Source organism: Triturus cristatus, chromosome 4_2 (assembly GCF_964204655.1).
Source record: "Triturus cristatus chromosome 4_2, aTriCri1.1, whole genome shotgun sequence".
NCBI lineage: Eukaryota > Metazoa > Chordata > Amphibia > Caudata > Salamandridae > Triturus > Triturus cristatus.
The window spans coordinates 165,300,372-165,323,518 of record NC_140586.1 but is presented as its reverse complement, the minus strand read 5'-3'; the positions used below and the strand labels follow the sequence as shown (position 1 = coordinate 165,323,518).

The following is a 23,147-nucleotide window of genomic DNA, read 5'->3' as shown; positions in this document are numbered from 1 at the left end:
AAGATAGAGTGCGTGGCAGGGACAGGCACGGCGAGGTGATAATATAAGGATAAAGGACAGGAAAAAGGTTGAGGGCAGAGAAATCCAAATACGGTAGTGGCGATTGAAGAACAGAAGGATAATTGTTGGAAAGGCGTTCGCCGGAGGGGGGTTCGATACCCGTCTTGCCCACCCCTTTGACCCACCTCTCCCAAGTAAGCCGAACCAGGCGCGCACACCCTGAGATGCACTACGAACAGAGTGACACCACACGTATTCTTTGTAGGACGATAGGTTCTTTTATCGATGATTTCAAGGGATCTTTATGATCCAAAAGGCAAGTAGTACAGCAGTGGCACGACGTACCACAAATCAGTCGTGGGGAATGGGGGTAGCGGGACAGTCTTTCAAGATAGTGTCTCTGCGAAATACCCTGCGGAAGCTCACAATCCTCGAGCTGGAGGGTGTCGTATCTCTGGGCGATCTCTTACCGAGTCGTCCTCAAGGGGAGCGCCGCGAGTCTCTCAGCAGGCACAGGTGGTTCAGTGGTCGGGAGCCGCGACCTCGTCAGCAGGGCTCAGATGGTTCAATAGCTGGGGGCCGCGAGTCGCTCAGCAGGCGTAGGTGGTTCAATGTTCAGGAGCCGCGACCTCGTCCGCAGGGCTCAGATGGTTCAATAGCAAGAGGCCGCGAGTCACTCAGCAGGCCCAGGTGACTTCAGCGTTCAGGAGCCGCGACAGCGTCAGCAGGCTCAGATGGTTCCAGGTCTTCTCTGTCCTTGTTCCTCCGGCACCCCTTGTTATACTCCGCTGGTTCTTTGAAGTCCGGAGTGCTCGCAGAGGGGGGACTGGGGTGACGGAGGGGGTTCGGCGGGATTTCCTGCCGCTCACTTCTTTGGTCTTTTCAGGTGGGTCTGGGAGAGACCCCAGACGCTCGGTAGGGGACGCGCCTGCTCCCCAGGGGCCTGGTGGCCGATTGAGTCCTCCCGGGGAAGGCGACCCGAGGTGTGACTGGACTGGCGCCTCTGGGTCTGGCTCGAGGGTTCCCGCTCCCTCGGTTGGGCATGCGTGGTAGGGTGTTGAGTCTGTCAGGCCTCTGGCCGGCCCGTGGATCGGGGGTGGCTGGGGCGGCCGGAGTCGGGGATGTCGTGTCTTGAGGGTGGTTGCAGGTTGGCTGGATGATGGAGAGGGCAACGCCGTGAGGCCGGTCTCACACGCGTCCCCCCCAGCTGAAAGGCGTGGAGAACTACCCATCCACTGGGGGGTTCTCCTCGCCGAAGCGGCAGAACCGGGACAGGCCGTCGGCGTTGGCATGATCCGTCCCGGGGCGATGTTCGACAGTGAAATCCATCCCTTGGAGAGAGATGGACCATCGTAGTAGCTTGGGGTTCTCCCCCGTCATCCGCATTAGCCACTGCAAGGGCCGGTGGTCCGTCTGTACTCAAAAATGGTTTCCGAACAAGTAGGGCCGCAGTTTCTTGAGGGCCCAGACTACGGCAAAGGTCTCTCGCTCTATAGTACTCCAACGCTGCTCTCTCGGCAGTAGCCTTCGGCTGATGAAGGCTATGGGCTGATCAATGCCCTTGTCGTCGAACTGCGAGAGCACGGCCCCGATGCCGTGTTCGGATGCGTCGGTCTGGACCACAAACTCTTGGGAGTAGTCGGGGGCCTTGAGTACGGGAGCGGTGCACATGGCGGTTTTCAAGGCGTCGAACGCCTGCTGGCACGGGGTGGTCCACTGCACCTTCTGCGGAAGCTTTTTGGAGGTCAACTCTGTGAGGGGCCCTGCGATACTACCATAATTTTTAATGAACCTCCGGTAGTACCCCGTAAAGCCCAGGAAGGCCCGAACCTCTGTCTGCGTGGTGGGGGGCTCCCAGGACTTGATGGCGTCGATCTTCGGCTGGAGAGGGGCGACCTGGCCGCTGCCCACCTGATGCCCCAGGTAGACCACGGAGCCTTGCCCGAGCTGGCATTTGCTGGCCTTCACGGTTAGTCCGGCTTGGCGCAGGGCCATTAGTACTTGTCGGAGGTGCTGGAGATGCTCGTGCCATTGAGAGCTGAATACAGCGATGTCGTCAAGGTACGCTGCGCTGAACTCCTCGAGTCCGGCCAGGACCTTGTTCACCAACCGCTGGAACGTGGCTGGGGCGTTTCTCATCCCAAACGGCATGACCCTGAAGCGGTAGTGGCCATCTGGCGTAGAGAAGGCAGAGCGCTCTTTCGCTCCTTCCGTGAGGGCAATCTGCCAGTATCCGCAGGTCAGGTCGAAAGTGCTGAGGAACCGGGCGGCCCCCAGGCGGTCGATGAGCTCGTCGGCTCGGGGAATAGGGTGAGCGTCTGCGCGGGTGACCGCATTGAGCCCCCGATAGTCCACGCAGAATCTTAGTTCGGGGGCGACCCCCGGGGAAGCTGCCTTCGGGACCAGAACCACCGGGCTGGCCCAGGGGCTGTCAGAGGGTTCGATTACTCCCAGGGTGAGCATCTTCTGTACCTCGGTCTTGATGCAGGTGCGGACCCGGTCAGGCACCCGGTAGGCTCGGTGTCTCACAGGCGGGCTGTCGCCGGTGTCCACGTCGTGGACACACCAGTCGGTAACCCTTGGAATGAGAGAGAAGAGGTCTGTGAAGTGTCTGAGCAGCTGGCGGCAGTCGTCGGCCTGCTGGGGAGTGAGGGTGGTCGACAGTTTCACTCCCTCTACGGAACCGTCCAGGTCTTTCGTGCACAGGAGATCGGGCAGGGGTTCGGTGTCTTCTTCCGCCCCATCATCAGTGGCCAGTAGCAAACTTAATTCCGTCCTTACAAAGTGGGGCTTGAGACGGTTCACGTGGAGGACCCGGAGGGGGTTCCGTGGGGACTGCACGTCGACCAGATACGTGACCTGGCTCTTCCGCTCGACCACCTTGAAGGGACCAGTCCATTTGTCTTGTAGGGCGCAGGGTTTCACCGGAGCCATGACCCAAACCTGCTGGCCCGGCTGGAACTCGACCAGGGTTGCGTTCTGGTCATACCAGCGCTTCATTTCTTCTTGGCTGGCCTCGAGGTTAGCCTCTGCAAGTTCTCTAAACTTCCTCGTCTGGTTGCGGAGCGCCAGGATGTAGCGGAACACATCAGGGGGTGTCCCCCGGGGGCTCGTCTCCCAGCCCTCTTTGACCAGGCTCAGGGGCCCTCGGACGGGATGTCCGTACAGCAGTTCGAAGGGGCTGAACCCCAGAGACTTTTGGGGGACTTCTCGGTATGCGAATAGGAGGCAAGGGAGGAGGACGTCCCATTTCCGGCGCAGGGGCTCTTCGAGGCCCAGGATCATTCCCTTCAGGGTTCGGTTGAAGCGTTCCACTAGGCCGTTGCCCTGGGGGTGGTAGGGGGTCGTGAACTTATACGTGACTCCGCACTGCTGCCACAGGGACTTCATGTAGCGGGATATAAAGTTAGTGCCGCGATCACTCACAACCTCGCGGGGAAATCCGACACGGGAGAAGATCCCCATGAGAGCCCGGCCCACCACGGGAGCCGTCACGGTGCGGAGGGGGATGGCCTCGGGGTAGCGGGTGGCATGGTCCACCAGGACAAGGATGAATCTGTGGCCCTGGGCGGTCTTCGGATCCAGGGGTCCCACGATATCGATGCCGACCCGCTCGAACGGGGTACTCACAACGGGGAACGGTTGTAAGGGAGCTTTGCGTTTTCCGCCACTCTTCCCACTGCCCTGGCACGTGAGGCAGGACTTGCAGTGTGCTTCTACATTCGCTCGCATCTTGGGCCAATAGAAGTGGGTCACCAATCTCTGGTATGTCTTGTCTTGGCCTAAGTGTCCTGCCAAGGGTACATCGTGGGCCAGGCCCAGGAGGAGGCTCCGGAACCGCAGGGGTACCACCAGTACTCGTGCTGCGCCTAGCTCGGCGGACTTTTGCTCGCTGTATAGGAGGCCATTGTCCCAATAGACCCAATGGGTTCCGGTTCGGTCACCGGCGGCCTGGGCTTCGGCTTGTTGTCTAAGTCCCTCGAGGGAGGGGCAGGTGGTCTGTTCTTGGCAGAACTCTTCGCGGGAGGGCCCCCCTTCGCAGCGTCACTGGGCTAACTCGGGCAGTTCTTCGAGTTCCGTCGGGGCCTCTGGGGCGGAAGGTTCCGATCCTTCCCCTGGGTTAGTGTCTCCTTCTCCCTCGGAAGGAGGGTTGTCTGCTTCTGGGAGGGGGTCCCGGTTCTCGGGGATAGTGCTCGGTAAGAGGGCTTCGCCGCCCTTCGAGGGAGGCACTCGGGCGGTCATGGAGGGCGTGGTGGCGCAGACCCATTCTGGTAGGCCCATCATCTCCAGGTGGGCTCTTCGTTCTACTTGCCCCCACGGGGAACTCTCCAGGTCGTTGCCCAGGAGGCAGTCTACGGGCTGCGATGTCCGGACCGCTACCTTCAGTTCTCCGGAGACCCCTCCCCACTCGAAGGGCACCAGCGCCATCTGGCAGAGGCTCTCAGAATTGTCGGAGGATACGACCGGACAGAGGGCCCCGGTCAAGATCTGGTCTTCTGAAACTAGGCTGCGGTGGACCGCGGTGACACTCGCCCCGGTGTCGCGAAGGCCCTCGACTCGGTGGCCGTTGATGGTCACCCGCTGTCGGTATTTTTCTGTGTTGGCGGGCAAGGGTGTCCCGGGGACCATTTCTCGATCACCAAGGGAGACCAGGGCCATGGCCGCCGGTTCCCATTCCTCGGAGTCTTCCATCTCTTCCCCCAGAGCCACGGAGGCCATCTGCCGGGCCGTGGGGTTGGTCGTTGTGGTTCGCTGATACTGGGGACACTGTGGGTCATTGGCGTAGTGTCCGGGCTGCTGGCAGCGGAAGCAGGTGATCCTAGCTCGTGGACCTGGTCGTCCTGGGGCTCCGGTGCTTGCTGGGGACTGTGCCGAACCCGCCGCTGGTGGGCTGCTAGGGGGGCTGGTTGAGGACCCCCCGGGGAAATCGCTGGGTCGGCCGTGGTTCCCTCCGCCCCTCTGGCGGGGGGGACCCTGACTGTGGCGGCCGTAGTCCCCCACGGGGCCCCGGGTGGCCCGGGTGTTCACCCAACGATCAGCCTCCGCGGCCAGCTTCCGAGGGTCGGTGAGTTTACTGTCCAGGAGATGCTGGCGCAGTTCTATAAAGCAATTGGCCGCTAAATGTTCCCAGGCAATCAGATCGAACAGTTCTTCGAAGGTGGAGACCTTGCTGCCCTTGATCCACCCATCCAAGGCTCGGCTGTAAAAGTTCACGTATTCTACCCACGTGGTGCCCGGTATCTTCTTGCAATCTCGGAACCGTTGTCGGTACATTTCGGGGGTGAGTCCGTACCGGCCCACGAGGGCTTCCTTCATGTGGCTGTAGGAGTTCATGACCGTGGAGGGCAGATCTAGCAGAGTGTCTCTTCCTTCGCTTAAGAACCGGCCCCATAGGCCAGCCCCCCAATCCTTTTGCGGGACTCGGTGAGAGGTCATGGCGACTTCGTAGGCCTTAAACCACTGCTGGATATCATCGTTCTTATAATACTCCTTTACCACATCCTTGGGGATGTGAACTTTGGTTTCCCCGGTGGGAGCGGACGGTGGATTCCCGGGTGGCTGTGACTTTTCGCTTCTAGCCCGCCACTCAATCTCCTTCAGGCCGCGTTCATGTTCTAGCTGGAGTTTCTTTTCGTCGTGCTCCCTTTGGAGTCTCTTCTCTTCGAGTTCCCCTTGTAGCCGTAACTGCTCGACGGCTAACTTCTTCTCTGCCAGTTTTATCTCTCCCTCGATTTTTAGTTTTGCCAGTTCAAGTTCGTGGTTTCGGCTTCTCTCTCGGTCCGCTAGTTCCTCGGGGGACAGGTTCCCCTCTGGCCCGTTGTTTCTTGCCGGGATGCTTGGTGGTTCATGGGTAGAATCCCCTTCCGTTTGGGTCGGGGGCGCCCCCGTCTCGACCCAGGCTTTCAGTGCTTTCTGGAAGTCTTCCTTTGTGCTTAGTCCGGTGGTAGCGATGCCAAGGTCTTTGCAAAACTGTTTTAATTCTCTATGCGTGTAATAGTCCAATTGATCCTCTCGGAACGGTGAGCTTACTTCGGTACCTGCGGCACCCAGGGAGGTTTCTCCTTCCATTTCTGTTTGGTAGTGCGTCAGTCGTTCACTGCACGCTCTCTTTCGGTGTCGGCTCGGATCCCGTCGTCTGCCACCAAATGTTGGAAAGGCGTTCGCCGGAGGGGGGTTCGATACCCGTCTTGCCCACCCCTTTGACCCACCTCTCCCAAGTAAGCCGAACCAGGCGCGCACACCCTGAGATGCACTACGAACAGAGTGACACCACACGTATTCTTTGTAGGACGATAGGTTCTTTTATTGATGATTTCAAGGGATCTTTATGATCCAAAAGGCAAGTAGTACAGCAGTGGCACGACGTACCACAAATCAGTCGTGGGGAATGGGGGTAGCGGGACAGTCTTTCAAGATAGTGTCTCTGCGAAATACCCTGCGGAAGCTCACAATCCTCGAGCTGGAGGGTGTCGTATCTCTGGGCGATCTCTTACCGAGTCGTCCTCAAGGGGAGCGCCGCGAGTCTCTCAGCAGGCACAGGTGGTTCAGTGGTCGGGAGCCGCGACCTCGTCAGCAGGGCTCAGATGGTTCAATAGCTGGGGGCCGCGAGTCGCTCAGCAGGCCTAGGTGGTTCAATGTTCGGGAGCCGCGACCTCGTCCGCAGGGCTCAGATGGTTCAATAGCAAGAGGCCGCGAGTCACTCAGCAGGCCCAGGTGACTTCAGCGTTCAGGAGCCGCGACAGCGTCAGCAGGCTCAGATGGTTCCAGGTCTTCTCTGTCCTTGTTCCTCCGGCACCCCTTGTTATACTCCGCTGGTTCTTTGAAGTCCGGAGTGCTCACAGAGGGGGGACTGGGGTGACAGAGGGGGTTCGGCGGGATTTCCTGCCGCTCACTTCTTTGGTCTTTTCAGGTGGGTCTGGGAGGGACCCCAGACGCTCGGTAGGGGAGGCGCCTGCTCCCCAGGGGCCTGGTGGCCGATTGAGTCCTCCCGGGGAAGGCGACCCGAGGTGTGACTGGGCTGGCGCCTCTGGGTCTGGCTCGAGGGTTCCCGCTCCCTCGGTTGGGCATGCGTGGTAGGGTGTTGAGTCTGTCAGGCCTCTGGCCGGCCCGTGGATCGGGGGTGGCTGGGGCGGCCGGAGTCGGGGATGTCGTGTCTTGAGGGTGGTTGCAGGTTGGCTGGATGATGGAGAGGGCAACGCCGTGAGGCCGGTCTCACAATAATTGTTAGGAGAGAATGCGGGACACAGTGAAAGGCAGGATAAAGTAAAGTATAGGTGGCAGGAGAGAGCGTGGGGCAAATTAAAAGTTACGGCCGGGAAGAACATGAGAGAAGTGTGCAAGACAAAGTGCGGAGCAGAGGGACTGGTCACTGCAAGATAATAACATGGGTAAGTTGCAGAGAGTGAAAGGCAGAGGGAGTGAAAAATATAAGAATAATTTGCAGGGCATATTGCGGGCCAAATCAATCAATCAAAGACATTTATAGAGCGCACTACATACCCGTAGGGTCTCAAGGCGCTTAGGGGGGGGGGGGGGGGCCGTTACTGCTCGAACAGCCAGGTCTTGAGCTTCTTCCTGAAGGAGAGGTGGTCTTGGGTCAGGCGCAGGTCGGTCGGGAGGGAGTTCCAGGTCTTGGCGGCCAGGTAGGAGAAGGACCTTCCTCCTGTTGTCGCTCTACGGATGCGTGGGACGGCGGCGAGGGCGTGGCTGGTTGATCGGAGGTGGCGTTTGGGAGCGTAGAAGTTGATTCGGTTGTTGAGGTAGCTCGGGCCTTGATCGTGTAGGGCTTTGTGTGCGTGGGTGAGGAGACGGAAGGGGATTCTTTTGTTGACGGGGAGCCAATGCAGGTCTCTCAGGTGTCCGGAGATGTGGCAGTTACGTGGGATGTCGAGGATGAGTCTGGCTGAGGCGTTCTGGATCCGCTGAAGTCTCTTCTGGAGCTTGGCGGTGGTTCCGACGTAGAGGGCGTTGCCGTAGTCCAGTCGGCTGGTGACGAGGGCCTGGGTGACGGTCTTCCTGGTCTCCGTGGGGATCCACCAGAAGATCTTCCGTAGCATGCGCAGGATGTTGAAGCACGCCGAGGAGACGGCGTTGACTTGCTTGGTCATGGAGAGGGAGGAGTCCAGGATGAAGCCCAGGTTGCGTGCGTGGTTAGTCGGTTTGGGTGCGGTGCCCAGGGCGGGGGGCCACCAGGAGTCGTCCCAGGCGGTGGGCGTGGAGCCCAGGATGAGGACCTCCGTCTTGTCTGAGTTCAGTTTCAGGCGGCTGGTCGTCATCCACTCGGCTACCTCCTTCATCCCTTCGTGCAGGTTGGCTCTGGCGGCGGTGGGGTCGTTGGTCAGGGAGAGGATCAGCTGGGTGTCATCGGCGTAGGAGATTATGTTGAGGTTGTGTTGGAGTGCGATGGCCGCGAGGGGGCTCATGTAGACGTTGAAGAGGGTAGGGCTCAGCGAGGATCCTTGAGGGACGCCGCAGATGACTTCGGTGGCTTCTGACTTGTACGGTGGTAGGCGGACTCTCTGTGTTCTTCCGTCGAGGAAGGAGACGATCCATTCCAGTGCCTTCTCCTGGATTCCGACGTTGCTGAGGCGTTGCACTAGGGTGCGGTGGCAGACAGTGTCGAAGGCCGCGGAGAGGTCTAGGAGGATGAGGGCCGCTGTTTCTCCGTTGTCCATCAGGGCTCGGATGTCGTCGGTGGCAGCGATGAGGGCGGTCTCGGTGCTGTGGTTGGCTCGGAAGCCGGACTGCGAGGGGTCGAGGGATCCGTTCGTCTCGAGGAAGGCGGCCAGCTGTTTGTTGACGGTCTTCTCGATGACTTTGGCAGGAAATGGGAGGAGCGAGATTGGGCGGTAATTCTTGAGTTCGGTGGGGTCTGCTGTAGGTTTCTTGAGAAGAGCGCTGAGTTCGGCGTGCTTCCAGCTCTCGGGGAAGGTGGCGGTGTCGAAGGAGGTGTTGATGATGTCCCGCAGGTGGGGTGCGATGACAGCGTCGGCCTTGTTGAAGACGTGGTGAGGGCAGGGGTCGGTCGGAGATCCGGAGTGGACGGAGTTCATCATGCGGACGGTGTCTTCGGTGCTGATCGGAGTCCAGGCTCGGAGGGCGGCGGTGGGCGGCTTGGCTGTGGTCGTGGCGTGCGTCGGTTGGGTGCTGAAGCTGTTGTGTATGTCCGCGATCTTGTTGTGGAAGTAGGAGGCGAGGGAGTTGCAGAGGTCTTGCGAAGGGGTGATGTCGTTGTTTCCGGCGTTGGGGTTGGAGAGCTCTTTCACGATGTTGAAGATTTCCTTGCAGTTGTGTGCGTTGTTGTCCAGCCGGTCCTTGAATGCAGTTTTCTTGGCGGCGCGGATCAGTTGGTGGTGCTTCCGGGTGGCGAGTTTGAGGGTGGTCTTGTTGTCCGGTGTAGGTTCCTTTCTCCAGACTTTCTCGAGGGCTCGGCAGTTCTTCTTGGAGCTCTTGAGTTCGTCGGTGAACCATGGGGCTTTCTTGCTGCCGGGTCTGCTGGGCGGGGTCCTCAGCGGGGCGAGTTCGTCCGCATAGTTGCTGATCCACTTCGTGAGGTTGTCGGCGGCCTGGCTGGGGTTCGCTGAGCTGGCAGGAGGGTGCTGGCTCAGGGAAGCGGCGAGCTGGTCGGCTGTGATCTTGTTCCAGCTTCTACGGGCAACCTGTTGCTGGTGGTGGTGGATCGTCGTTCTTTTGAAGGTGAAGTGTACGCAGCTGTGGTCCGTCCAGTGGAGTTCTGTGGCGTGGCTGAAGGCGATGTCTTTGCTGGATGAGAAGACGGCGTCGAGTGTGTGTCCGGCGAGGTGGGTGGGGGTGCTCACCAGTTGCTTCAGTCCAAGGTTGGCGAGGTTGTCGAGCAGGGTGCTGGTGTTGCGGTCGTTGTTGTTCTCCAGGTGGAAGTTGAGGTCCCCCAGGAGGATGTAGTCGGCGGAGGGGAGGGCATGCGGGCTGACGAAGTCGGCGATGTCCTCGCTGAATTGAGTGCGTGGTCCCGGGGGTCGGTAGATCAGGGTGCCTCTGAGGGTGGTCTTCGGGTCGGTGTGGATCTGGAAGTGCAGGTGTTCGGCGGTAGTTAGGGTGTTGTCGGTGCTAGTCGTGATTCGGATGGTGTTCCTGTGGATGATGGCGATGCCTCCTCCCATCTGGTTGGCGGTGCGGTCCCTCCGGGTGATCTTGTAGCCCTCTGGGATGGCGATGTCGGGCGCTGAAGAGGCGTTCATCCAGGTCTCCGTGATGAAGGCAACGTCAGGGGCTGTGGCGTCTAGGAGGTTCCAGAGTTCGGTGGCGTGTCTGTGGACGGAGCGGGTGTTGAGCAGGATGCACTTGAGGTGTTTGCTGCTGGTGTTCGGCTTGGCAGGTGCTGGTGCCGGGCAGGTCTGGATGCAGGTGAACTTGCAGGCGTGGCAGCTGAAGGGTCCGTGGGTGCGTCTCGGGGTGGCTTGGTGGCATCCCGGGGTTCGGCCGGTGTTGAGTGCGATGAGGGTGGCGGCGGTGTATGTCAGGCGGGTTGGCCGGGGTCCTCGTGGGCCAGGGGTCCTGGCACTGGGCGCGGTCCAGGCGCGGACGGGCGCAGACGGGCTTACCTTTGGCGCGCCTTCGGCGCACAATCGGCGCGCCCGCTGCGCGTGACCGCTGCGCGTTCGCACGGTCGCCATATATGGCGAAGTGCGCGGGGGGCGGAGCAGCTGGGAGGCGGGAGCGGGGAGGGTACAGAAGGCAAAAGGGGCGGGGTTAGCGGCTGTGGCGGGAAGCGGGGAGGGAGGACGAAGGGGCCAAACGAAGCAAGCAATACAGAAGGCAAAAAACAAGTTACAGGGAGACAGGCAACAAAACACAATAAAGAACAGCAAATACGAAGGGGGCAGGTCAGGCGGTCACGGACCACGCCGCTAGAAGGCAGGGGGCGTGGTCACGCGGCGGAGGCTCGGCTAGCGAGGCAGAAGGCGGGGAAGACGCACGCAGCAGCTGGTGGCCGGTGTTGAGTGCGGTGAGGGTGGCGGCGGTGTATGTCAGGCGGGTTGGCCGGGGTCCTCGTGGGCCAGGGGTCCTGGCACTGGGCGCGGTCCAGGCGCGGACGGGCGCAGACGGGCTTACCTTTGGCGCACAATCGGCGCGCCCGCTGCGCGTGACCGCTGCGCGTTCGCACGGTCGCCATATATGGCCAAGTGCGCGGGGGGGCGGAGCAGCTGGGAGGCGGGAGCGGGGGGGTACAGAAGGCAAAAGGGGCGGGGTTAGCGGCTGTGGCGGGGAGCGGGGAGGGAGGACGAAGGGGCCAAACGAAGCAAGCAATACAGAAGGCAAAAAACAAGTTACAGGGAGACGTGCAACAGAACACAATAAAGAACAGCAAATACGAAGGGGGCAGGTCAGGCGGTCACGGACCACGCCGCTAGAAGGCAGGGGGCGTGGTCACGCGGCGGAGGCTCGGCTAGCGAGGCAGAAGGCGGGGAAGACGCACGCAGCAGCTGGTGGCCGTGCGGCGCGGGGGTGTCCTAGAGCTAGGTCACCGCCACCGCCAAAGAGACAGGGACGGCTAGGCTGGAGGGGGTGAGGCAAGCATGGAAGCAATAACCGAACTGTATTTGGTAGCATGACAAAGTGCGTGGAGTTATGTTTTCTTTTACTGAACCAGCTGAACTAGCATACAAAAGAAAATAATTCAACTGACACACTGGATAACAAGCCCCGTCCCGTACTAGAAACATAATGTCCTAACAACATTGAGCAACGCGCAGCGGGGCAAAGAGAGAGGGACGGCTAGACTGGAAGGGGAGGGTGAAGCGAGCATGGAAGCAATGGCTGAAATGGATTTGTGACAGAAAGAAACTGCGAAGAGTTAGCCTTCTGAAAGTGAAAGCGCGCAATGCGCGCACTGTGTTCACATGGGGACAGGAGATGTGCACGCGTACAGAGTGCACATCTTCTGTCCCCCTTCAAAGGAGACGACAGAGAGGAGACGCCATACGTGCGCACATCGGCTGTCCGTGCACGCCCAAGGTTTGTCTCCCTTCGTGAATGAAAACCATAACAATAGAGTCTCGCCAAGCGAGGCAGCTGCGCTGCATTCGCTAGGCGAGACCTAAAAAGGGGCTCAGCAGTGGGGTAGGAAGCACGGGTAGCCTCAGCACTTTGAATATCACAATAATCCCAAGCACCAGTGTTCAATTCACAAATTTCCACATTAGGTTGATGTAGATGTATTCTTCATTTTATTTTCACTCTTCATGTGCATCAAATGCGATATGTAGACAACATCTGTTTCGTCTAAGGTAGATATACCAACGACTTCATCAGGGCTAATGATTCAATAGTAAACACACTGTTGCGTGTACAAGAAATCATCTAGTTCCTCTCAAAATCTGCCCGGGAATTTTGGTGGAGTACTCCGTGAAGTAATGCATGATTGCAGACAATAAACTTGGATGTTCTGGACTGAAAGACACTAACTTTGATATGGGTTGGCAGCTATGTTAAATAATACAGATTTTGAGAGATACTATACAATTTCTTTTAGACGCAACAGTTTGTTTACTATTGAACCATTAGCCTGATTAAGTCGTTGGTATATCCGAATAAGTCGTTAGTATATCTACCATAGACGAAACCTGTTTTGGCTACATATCGCATTTGATGTATTGGAGCCACATGAAGAGTGAAAATAAAAGGAAGAATACATCTACATCAACCAATTGTGGGAAATTTGTGAATTGAACACTGGTGCTTGGGATTATTGTGATTCTATGGGGGCAAAAGTTTTTGTCGCCTACCTAAAAGCGTAGGATGGCTGCTTCATATCCCTGGAGTAACAATTTGGACTTTTTGCTTGAATATCTTACGCAATTGTGTGCAGAGAACACCATGCCACGCCCTTGTTGTTTTGGACTATTGAATATGTTATTATCTCTCTTGAACTCCATTCAGTTGAGTATAAAAGAAGAAAAAAAAAATCTTTCTTTCAAGTATTTATCACTATTATGAACATAAAGAAGGAGCACCAAAAGCAGACATAAAATAATTAAATTCAGAGAGCGTGTGATCCATGCACAGGTCAAATCAGGGCAGGACTGGCAGTAGCGGGCACGGGGCATTTTTGCAGTGTGCTGGAAGGCTTGGGTCTGATTTTGGACCGATGGGGGCCGGATTTGCAGCAGTGCTGCAATATCAACCCCCCCCCCCCCCAGTACCAAAAGCGGCAGCAGTGAGCAGTGTTTCCCACCAGACAAACACCACCCCAGCCCTGTCTGACATAATTGTCATGGCTGGTATGTGTTCCCAGTCTGGCCCTGGGTCAAAAACATAGTAATTCAGACATCCTTAGTTGGCCACACACCTACACTCCTTTGTTAAATTTAGATCCAAAACTCTGCATGTGGGATAAGAATACGTGCACAAAATTAGGAGTAGTCTACCAAACTGGACCCAACTATCCCGCCAAACGTGTCCTGCTCGTCTGAGAACTTTATTCCAGATAAGGCCTCCAGAAATTACACAACACTGCTGATGAAGTCTTTATAACTAGATGTAATGATCAAGATGAGGAATGGGTGATGCTTATACCAAAATTACAACTCAATTATTTCTGCTGATTAATACCGGCTTTTATACATACCACACTATCTTAAGATTCCTCGTAATTTTGACTACTTTTAACTTTCTTACGGTCATTTCACTCGAAAATCACAATATTCCACCCTAGTTGTTTGATAACATTTTACACTTCGCCTCACATCTTCTATTCCTAATAAAAATTGTGTTTAAACAATTGCATATTTTTTTATTTGGCTGCTTTGAACAGACTAATTACTCTTCCAGGATATCTAAAGCATTACCAATTGTTTCTGTCCATTTCTAGTATAACATTCTATACGGCAGATTATTAGACTTTCTTTCAATACTACCCACTCCCTAGCAGCATTTCTGTAATGTCTCTAATGATGAGTGTACTTAAGAGCACCGTACCGAGAAACAATTTGGTAAAATCACAATTACAACCAACGTTTAACAAAACAAACTCAATTCACCATCAGTCTTCAACTTCCGTTGCAGACTCACATTCAAATCAAATTTGCCAGCATTACTGCTACCCCAAACTGTTTATTGTGTAACACTTTAATGAAACTTAAGAAGTTAAGCAGATCACACACACAGTCTGCTTATTGAGATTAAAATACACATCGCAAAATGTCAAGCAAGCCTCTGACCACATCACTGTCGCCTACCAAATAAGCTGCAGCTCTAAGTCTTGGCAAACTCAATACATATACACAACGAGGGAAAGTTTTATTCTGTAACAGTTTGACAATGCTGCTGATTAACAGGCCAATTCAAAATGCATATTTTTTTCAAGGTGTATTCCAGTAACTTATTTTCATGTCCACTTCAAATATTACATGACTAGATGCACCACAGCATGGTCATACCTGAAGGGAACAGCCAGTGGTTAGTCTTCTTCGGAATTACAGTGTAAATAGAAACATTAACTACACAATTTAGTTTTAGTCAATGTAACAGTGATTTGTATATTTGTGTGAGGGTGGTCAGATATTTTCAGTTTGAATACAAAATTGTTTTGGGAGGATACCTGTCATATGGGCGCTTCTTTTGTAAGCACTCTGCAGAATACCGCCACATGTTCTGCAAGGATCAACATGGAATGAACATCGCCTACACATTTGGGTTTTTTAACGTCTTATGCCCCCTTTAAGTTACTAACGTCATACCAAATGAAGAATGCCATACCTCACCCTACAACAATATTAAGAGGATTGTCATTTTTATAGACACTGGCCACTGGAAAAAAGGACTAGAAAATATGAACTAAAAAGGCGTCTACAATGGCGCTTTAAATATTACCCACAAGTAAATAAAAGGTTCTTTATTTAAGTTTGATACTTTTCTTAATCCCAGCACGAATGCCAGATAGTTCTCCAGAATATCGTTTCTCTTCTTTCCGAACTTCACGGACCTGGCCCTTACGGCGAATCTTGGCGCGGCGAAACTTTTCGCGGTGCTTGACCCTTGGATTGCGGTCAATCTTCTTCCTCTTGGGGGTTAGTCCTTTGTTCTTTGCAATTTGATATGTGATTGCACGCTTTGCATCTGGGGCAAAGTCGTCTGCTTCAGCCTCGTCTTCCTCAGCAAGGCTATCTACCTTGTTTCTCTTGCGCTTTAACATCTTCTCCATATCATTGTAGTATTGCAAAGCAGCTTCGTCGTCTAGATCAGAATTGTCTACTTGGTCCGTAGCAGTCACCTTGAGAGTAGTTTTCTTTGAAGGCTTGTGGTTTTTCTTTTGTAACAGGTTGGCAGGGTTGCTTATAGCAGAATTGGAGACATTCACGACCGTATCTTTTTTATTTACAACTCTATTAAGAAGCAAATCCATTTCTGAAGACAGTCGATGATCTACAACCCCCAGGTCATTGATAAGGTTTCTGTAGGAAACCAGCCTTTCGATGACAGGGTGGCCTTGAACTGGAATTCTCTTTGCTTTGAGAACTAGATAGAAACTAATGTTTGTGCAATAGTTCAAATAAAGTTGATACTTGGTTAGAATGTAGTCGCTGCCTGTGCCAGGCGAGATTAATCCCTTTTTCACCATCTGAACAAGTGGCTTTAAGTATTTATCAAGTTCTGTTAACTTAGCCTTCAAATCCTCAAGCAGCTCCATTAATTCCGGTGACTCCTTTTTTAGCATCTTCAATTTTTCCTTCTCAGACATTTTCTTTAAATTCTTTTCAATCTTTTGACCAGCTGGTTTTTCCTTCTGTGGGAAGGCCTGCAGGAAGTCAAGGCCATAGTCATCCTCGTCTAGATGTCCAGCCAACCGTTTCTGGATACGATGGGCCTCTGCTTCCTCCTCATCGGCCTCCGCGTCTTCTTCCTCCTGGGTCACACCTTTTTTCTTGCGGTCGCGGCCCACATAATCTGTGTCATAGTACAACTTCTTTCTCTGCCCCCATGCCAGCTCACTTGGCATCTCGTCATGCGGTCTCTCTTCCAGGTCACTTCCCATGGACTCCCGTTCGTCGGCATCATCTTCCTCGAGTCTCGCCGCTTTGCCACGACTGAGCTTTTTCTTGAGTCCAGTAGGTAGCTCCATAGGCAGGTCTTCCTCTAAGTCACTCGCCGCAGAGTCTGACGCGTCTTCATCATCCTCAGTATCAAGCGCCATCACTTCATCATCGTCAGACATCGCATCATCACTCTGAAGTTGGACCCCAGCAGCAAGAAGGCTGGCAGTTCTGTCTTCATGGAACTTGTCCACATTGTCAAGGTAATACTGAGAAGAAGTGTCCCTGGAGGACGGCACCGCTGCATGTGCATCAGTCTCATCATTGTCTTCTTGTCCCTTGCGGACTTTAGGGACTCGAGACCTCTTGGGTTTAGCCATTGGCAACTGCTCCGTGGAAACAGGTTACTGCGACTTAGTTCCCATGTGCACGAAAGCCGCAAGTATGAACGATTATGGTGCGACGGAAGTAAAGTTTGGCCGGAAGTACGGATGAATCGTTTAGCTCGGACGAGAGCCTGAAAGTCTGTACGGACTTCTTCATTTCCAGTTCCGCGTCAAAGTCTATAGATTGTTTAACAAAGTGAGCTGTCATCTTCGGAATATTATCGTTTCCAATCAAACAAATGAAAGTGACTGAATAATACTAGTGAAAATGGAAAATTTAAACTAGTGTTCAAATAATATATTTTGTTCTAATGCATACTACTTAACTACTTAGTTGCAAATTATTTTTCATAAAATGTGGTAGTTTTGCAAGATCGCAGATCTGTTCAATCAACAGATTACATTTTGAAGCGTTTTTAATCAGCGTCCGTTAATCACAAACTGCACTCTACATAACATAGATGGCTGCCTAATTTACTTCCATGGTGAGGTGTTGTTTTTGTCCTGCCCTCTTTTCATGTCTATGAGAGGAAGTGAGCCACTGGCGTTCTTACGCAGCGTGGCTGTTTTATTTTGAAATGAGTCACACAGGAGCAGCCATATTACGTAAGTGGTGTTTTTCATGTGGGGGCCATGTCGGAGGTAGTTGTATATCAATTAATTAACGAGACAACACATACAATAAGTAAAAATAGGGATACGTTCAGCGTATCATGTACACTAAATCGATTTCGTTGGAATACTAATATTTCGTATGTGAAGTGCAGCCACCTGATAGGGACTAAGGCTGACGCACGAAAATCGTGCTCCTGCGCAAGCATTATCGGTCTGAAAAGACCGATAGTGGTGGACACGCTATGCTGACACCCGGGCCGTTTTTGGTATCTGTGGGTCTTATTTCGGCCCGCAGCTCGTGGCTCCGCTCGTTCTTTTTCCCTCTCGCTGTTCCCCCAGTCTTTCCCCTGCTCATTAAGACCATTTGTATTCGTTATTCGTCAGTTTTGATTACTTTACGTCCATTTTCCCTTTATTTCAAGGGTTAGTGGCAACACCACTGTGACGAAATATTGTCTCCTCTTTCCCCGGTGTATTTCCAATAGGACATTTCCGTGGGCTACGGCGGCAGTTAACTTTCTATCCGTTTGGTGTATTCTCTTTCGGCCCAGTATGACAGCTGTTAGTCCTTCCTCGCCGTCAGTGGTTCTTCAGAGCCTTTGGTCTCATTGCATGGCCTGGGGGCAGTACATTTCTCGGCTCTTCCAGCTCCTCCTCGGCGTTGATGGCTCTGTGGAGTCTTTCCTCTCTGTTTATGAATTGTAGAAGTCTGACACAGGAAGTTTTAGTGTGGCTGTAGCTTGAGTAGAGCTGGCGGAATGCTGTGCTGGGGCAATGCCTCCTACGGGCAGCTGGGCCTGGGTGGCACAGAAGATGAGATAGTGGCAGAGCCTAGGTCTTGCCCCTTCTTCCAAAACAGGAGGGTGGCAGATGTCGGCTGTGGTCGCAGGCACACTGTCTTTGTACTGGATGATGGCACAGTCTACACCTGTGGCTGCAACGACCTGGGGCAGCTGGGCCACGAGAAAACGCGAAAGAAACCGGAACAGGTGTCAGCTCTGGATGCTCAGAACATCGTGGCAGTGGCATGCGGAGAAGCCCACACCTTAGCCCTGAATGACAGGGGCCAGGTGTTCGCTTGGGGACAATCTGCGGCAGGACAGCTTGGTTTCCAAGGCACAGAGGAGCCGGTTCGAGTGCCCAGAAACATTAAAAGCTTATCAGAGGTGCCTGTTGTACAGATCGCATGTGGTTGGTACCACTCCCTTGCACTCACCAAGACCAGTGAAGTGTACTCCTGGGGCCAGAACAAGTACGGCCAGCTTGGTTTGGGCCCTGAACTAAAAAATCAGACTTCTCCGCAGCTTGTTAAATCGTTAGCGGGAATACCTTTTGCTCAGGTGGCTGCTGGGGGTGGTCACAGTTTTGCATTGACCTTGTCAGGGGCTATTTTCGGGTGGGGGCGCAACAAGTTTGGACAGCTGGGCCTGAGTGATGAGGTTGATCGTTACGTCCCTGCCCTTTTGAAGTCGCTGCGGTCACAGAAACTCATCCATGTCTCGTGCGGAGAAGACCACACAGCTGCACTGACAAAAGAAGGTGGTGTGTTCACATTTGGAGCTGGGGGGTACGGCCAGTTGGGTCACAACTCATCTAGCCATGAAGTGAACCCACGCAAGGTCTTTGAACTTATGGGAAGTGTGGTCACACAAGTTGCCTGTGGAAGACAGCATACTCTAGCATTTGTTCCATCGTCTGGTCGAATCTATTCTTTTGGACTAGGTGGTAATGGTCAACTAGGGACTGGATCAACCAGCAACAGAAAGAGCCCCTTTACAGTGAAAGGAAATTGGATTCCATTTACAGAACAATTCCCAGCTTCAACAGAAGGCAACGTATTTTGTGTAAAAAGAATTTATTCTGGAGGAGATCAAAGTTTTTCGCACTATTCAGTTCCACCAAACATCTTGCCCCCGGATGACTTCAGAATTGTAGACCCTTGCAGACAAATTTGGACTCTCAACGATACTCTTGTTGGGAGGTGGCTGACATTCTTGCCAGGTAGACTTCCTTCCGATGTTTCTAATGAGATAGAAGGGATGTTTTCCTCCGCAGGCTGTCTAAATGGCAGTTTTCTTGCAGTTGGTAATGATGATCACTTCAAAACCAGTGCAAAGTTCTCTGGGGTGGACATGACTGCAGCTCGGCTGTTATTTCACAAGCTCATCCACCCTGACTACCCACAGATATCTCAGCAAGTGGCTGCAAGTTTGGAAAAGAACCTTCTACCAAAGCTAACCAGTTCCTTACCAGACGTCGAGGCCCTGAGATTGTATCTGACACTTCCAGAGTGTCCTCTTCTTACAAATGTAAATAACTTTTCAACATTGTCTATTCCGTTTGGATGTGCTCTGGTGAGTCTTGAGAAAGCACCGTTGAAAGTGCTTGAAAACTGGTGGTCCCTTTTTGAGCCACCCTTGTTTTTCAATGTAGTGCAGCTCTTTAAGGATGTTGTGGTTCATCTAATGAAACTTTCGAAAATTGGCATTCCTGTTTCCGAGAGACTACTCTTCAATAACTTTCTGCACACTGCTCTGAGGGTTTTGGAAGTTCTTCACAGAGTAAATGAAAAGGCAGGGCAGATAGTTCAGTATGACAAGTTCTATATTCATGAATTGCAAGATTTTATTGACATAAGGGATGACTATATCAACTGGATTCAGCATCAAGCTTTTGGAATGTTGCCGGATGCCCCCCTCACAATTTGCACATATCCTTTTGTTTTCGATGCCCAAGCAAAGACCACGCTCCTGCAAACTGACGCTGTACTCCAAATGCAGATGGCTGTTGACCAGGCTCACCGGCAAAACTTTTCATCGTTTTTCCTCCCTGTCGTGGAGTCCGTGAACCCATGTCTCATTCTAATCGTGCGCCGAGAGAACATTGTGGAAGATGCTGTTGAGGTTCTAAGGAAAACAAAAAATATTGACTACAAAAAACCCATGAAGGTTATTTTTGTAGGGGAGGAAGCCGTTGATGCTGGTGGTGTCCGAAAGGAGTTTTTTCTCCTCATCATGAGAGAATTGCTCGACCCCAAATATGGAATGTTTAAATATTATGAAGAATCTCGGCTCATCTGGTTTTCTGATCAGACTTTTGAAGACATTGGTTTGTTTCACTTGATCGGCGTTGTATGTGGACTAGCAATTTACAACTTCACCATCATCGATCTCCATTTTCCTTTGGCACTGTACAAGAAACTGTTGAACAAGAAACCAACTTTGGATGATTTGAAAGAACTGATGCCAGATGTCGGCAGAAGCATGCAGCAATTGCTGGATTATCCAGAAGATGACATTGAGGAGACCTTTTGTCTGAATTTCGCCATCACTGTGGAATATTATGGTGTCACTGAAGTGAAAGAGCTGGTCGCCAATGGTGTCAATACTCCTGTTACTAAAGATAATAGGCAAGAGTTTGTGGATACATATGTCAACTATGTTTTCAATGTATCTGTGGCATCACAGTTTCATGCATTTTCTCAAGGCTTTCACAAGGTGTGTGGGGGTAAAGTACTACAGCTCTTCCAGCCCAACGAATTGCAGGCCATGGTAATCGGAAACACAAATTATGACTGGAAGGAGTTGGAAAAACATACAGAATACAAAGGCGACTTTTGGGCAGAGCACCCAACAATTAAAATCTTTTGGGAAGTTTTCAATGAATTGCCGCTAGACAAGAAAAAACAGTTTCTGCTGTTCATGACTGGGAGCGATCGTATCCCAATCCTTGGGATGAAAAGTCTGAAACTTGTTATACAGTCAACGGGGGGAGGGGAGGAGTACCTTCCAGTGGCCCACACATGCTTCAATCTCCTCGATCTTCCAAAATACAAAGACAAACCCACTTTGCAACGCAAGTTGATTCAAGCAATAGACCACTATGAAGGTTTCAACTTAGTCTAACTGTTTCAATCGAGTTTAGATGCTTATGATGATTACTCAAACTGATGTAAACTCATTAAGAAAAGAACATTCCTAATGTTTTTTTCTTTTTGTGATTTTCTCTAAGTAACCAAGTTACAACCTTAATTTGAGGGGAGAAAAGGTGTTGCGGTGATGAACACAAGTAATATAATAAATAAATGCACATACAGGAAAAAATCCTAGTTTTTGCAGTATTGTATCAGTAGCACGATCTGGCAACTTTTGCTTAATTCAGTTAGTGGGCTGAATTCCGCTTGCAATTTTGGTGATCTTTTGGTCCATTTTTGTCCTTTTAAGTTTGGAACCATCTTTCATTTTATATTCTTTTATTAATAAGGTGGATTGAGGTTTGGATGTTCACCAGTATTTAAAATGTTATTTTTCAATTTTACAGTTACAAAATAGTAGATAGTTTCTGCAAAGGTATACAATAAGGATTGTAAAATGTGATCAAAACGTTTTACAAATTTGTGTCGTTTTTATATGTTTGCTTGTGCATTTGTTTCTGAAGGTTAAGCGATTTGCTCATTATAACTTCAAAGGTGAACCATTATCTTTGTGTGTTGTGGTGGGGAAGAGTACGCTCCTTCCAGATAGTCCACATTCCCATGATCAGTTCACTCTCCTTAACTTATCTAAGTTCTATCAGTAGGGACAGGAAGAGGCACATCTAGGTACCAATCATCTTGTTTTCCCTGGTAAGTGCCACAAATGTAACTAAATGACTGTGGAAGGGAGGCCTCTGAGGGTAGGGTTTATGACACAGCACTTCCCTTTTAATGGTCAACAGTTTACTATATTTGGAAACCCTTGGTTTTTCTTAAACAGTATTGTGAATGTGAAACCATTCAATAAAAGGAACGTTGTTTTTTTTTTTTTTAAATAAAAACCAGAAAAGAGAATACAAAAGAGAATCTTACACGAATGAAAATACAGGCTAAGAAATATCTTTATTTGCTGGATTGCTTTTGCGAACAAATGGCAAAAAACAGTGGCATCGTGTGCTAGAATAATATTTCGTGCTGACTAAAGTATAGTACAAATTAATCTCACTTACATTATATTCAGAAATAGCATGGTGATTTATAAACACAGCAAATAATTATTTGTATGATCTGTCTAATATGTTATAGACTTGGCGTAGAATAACAGAAATGTTATGATTGAAAAGACGTGCAAAATAAAGTGTTGGGAACGAGGTAGAGAGGAAGTTTGGAACAGGGGAATGATAGTTGTCTAGTAGATATATTGGACTGGAAAAAGAACGTCGAATGACAATCATCTCATGCAGAAAACATCTCACCCACTGTAAGAAATGGCGAACTAGAAATTAGTGGAAGGACTTTGCAAACTATGTTTCTAGTTGAAAGGTTACAAACCAGTATGGACTTTGATTGCCTGCTCAATAAGCAATCATTGATGCTCTTCTGGAATTGGGTGAAGGATAGGGCAATTTTGATATGCGTAGGAAGAGCATTCTGAATATATGGAGTATTTCCGTAGAAGGAGCGTCTGACCGTCAGTTTTTTTCTGAAGCCTGGATCTTCAGTATCTGCGATTTTTAGCTTATGGTTCCCAAACTTTTGACTCCTGAGGACCCCTATTGAGTCACTATTGGAAGCCAATGACCCCCAAACAATTTGTACGATTTAAATTTCAAGCATTAAAACAGTAGTTTGAAAAAAGTAAACACACACTTGTGCACACCAAACATTACCCCTAAGGGTCTTAGCCACACTGACGGGGTGACAGAGACAAGATACCCACAGGGAACTGTGTATTTGAATACCCCCAAAAGTGGTACCAGGCTGGGGATACGAGAGGCGGGAATGGGAATGTGGTAGGAAATTCTTAACATGCAGTGGTTTGTGCCCGGCTGAGGGTTGTTTGTGGGTGTGGGGGGTCCAGTTGTGATCCGGGATTAACATGCACTTTGGAAGTGGCGGCCTAAAAAGTTGCTCACAAGGGACTGTGTAGCTTGGGCTAAGACTAGGCTACTCCTGCGGGTTCCTGCCGCTCTGGGGAAGGCATGATGCCCGCAGATGTCTCTGTGCCAAGGGGGTGTGCGAGGGGTTGGTGCGGCATAGCTTGCGATCGTTGAAGGGCGGAATTCCGAATCCCACCGATGCACTGTGCCAGGCTGAGAGGTCGGATGGGAGGCCTACGGGAAAGAGTGCCAGGCGTGTTAGTGTTAAGATGGCAAGGTAGTT

General features: G+C 51.8%; 2 protein-coding genes across 2 annotated transcripts; one reads left to right on the top strand and one right to left on the bottom strand.

The window, feature by feature from the left end:
- Positions 1-14,071: 14,071 nt before the first annotated feature.
- UTP3 (UTP3 small subunit processome component) lies at positions 14,072-16,632 on the bottom strand. The gene has a single exon (XM_085600967.1). It carries the CDS (start codon positions 16,388-16,390, stop codon positions 14,873-14,875), a length of 1,518 nt encoding a protein of 505 aa, XP_085457093.1. The 5' UTR covers positions 16,391-16,632; the 3' UTR covers positions 14,072-14,872.
- An 813-nt stretch (positions 16,633-17,445) lies between these two features.
- Positions 17,446-21,114, top strand: HERC4 (HECT and RLD domain containing E3 ubiquitin protein ligase 4). The gene has a single exon (XM_085600966.1). The coding sequence runs from the start codon at positions 17,770-17,772 to the stop codon at positions 20,914-20,916; it is 3,147 nt and encodes a 1,048-aa protein (XP_085457092.1). The 5' UTR covers positions 17,446-17,769; the 3' UTR covers positions 20,917-21,114.
- Positions 21,115-23,147: the final 2,033 nt, after the last annotated feature.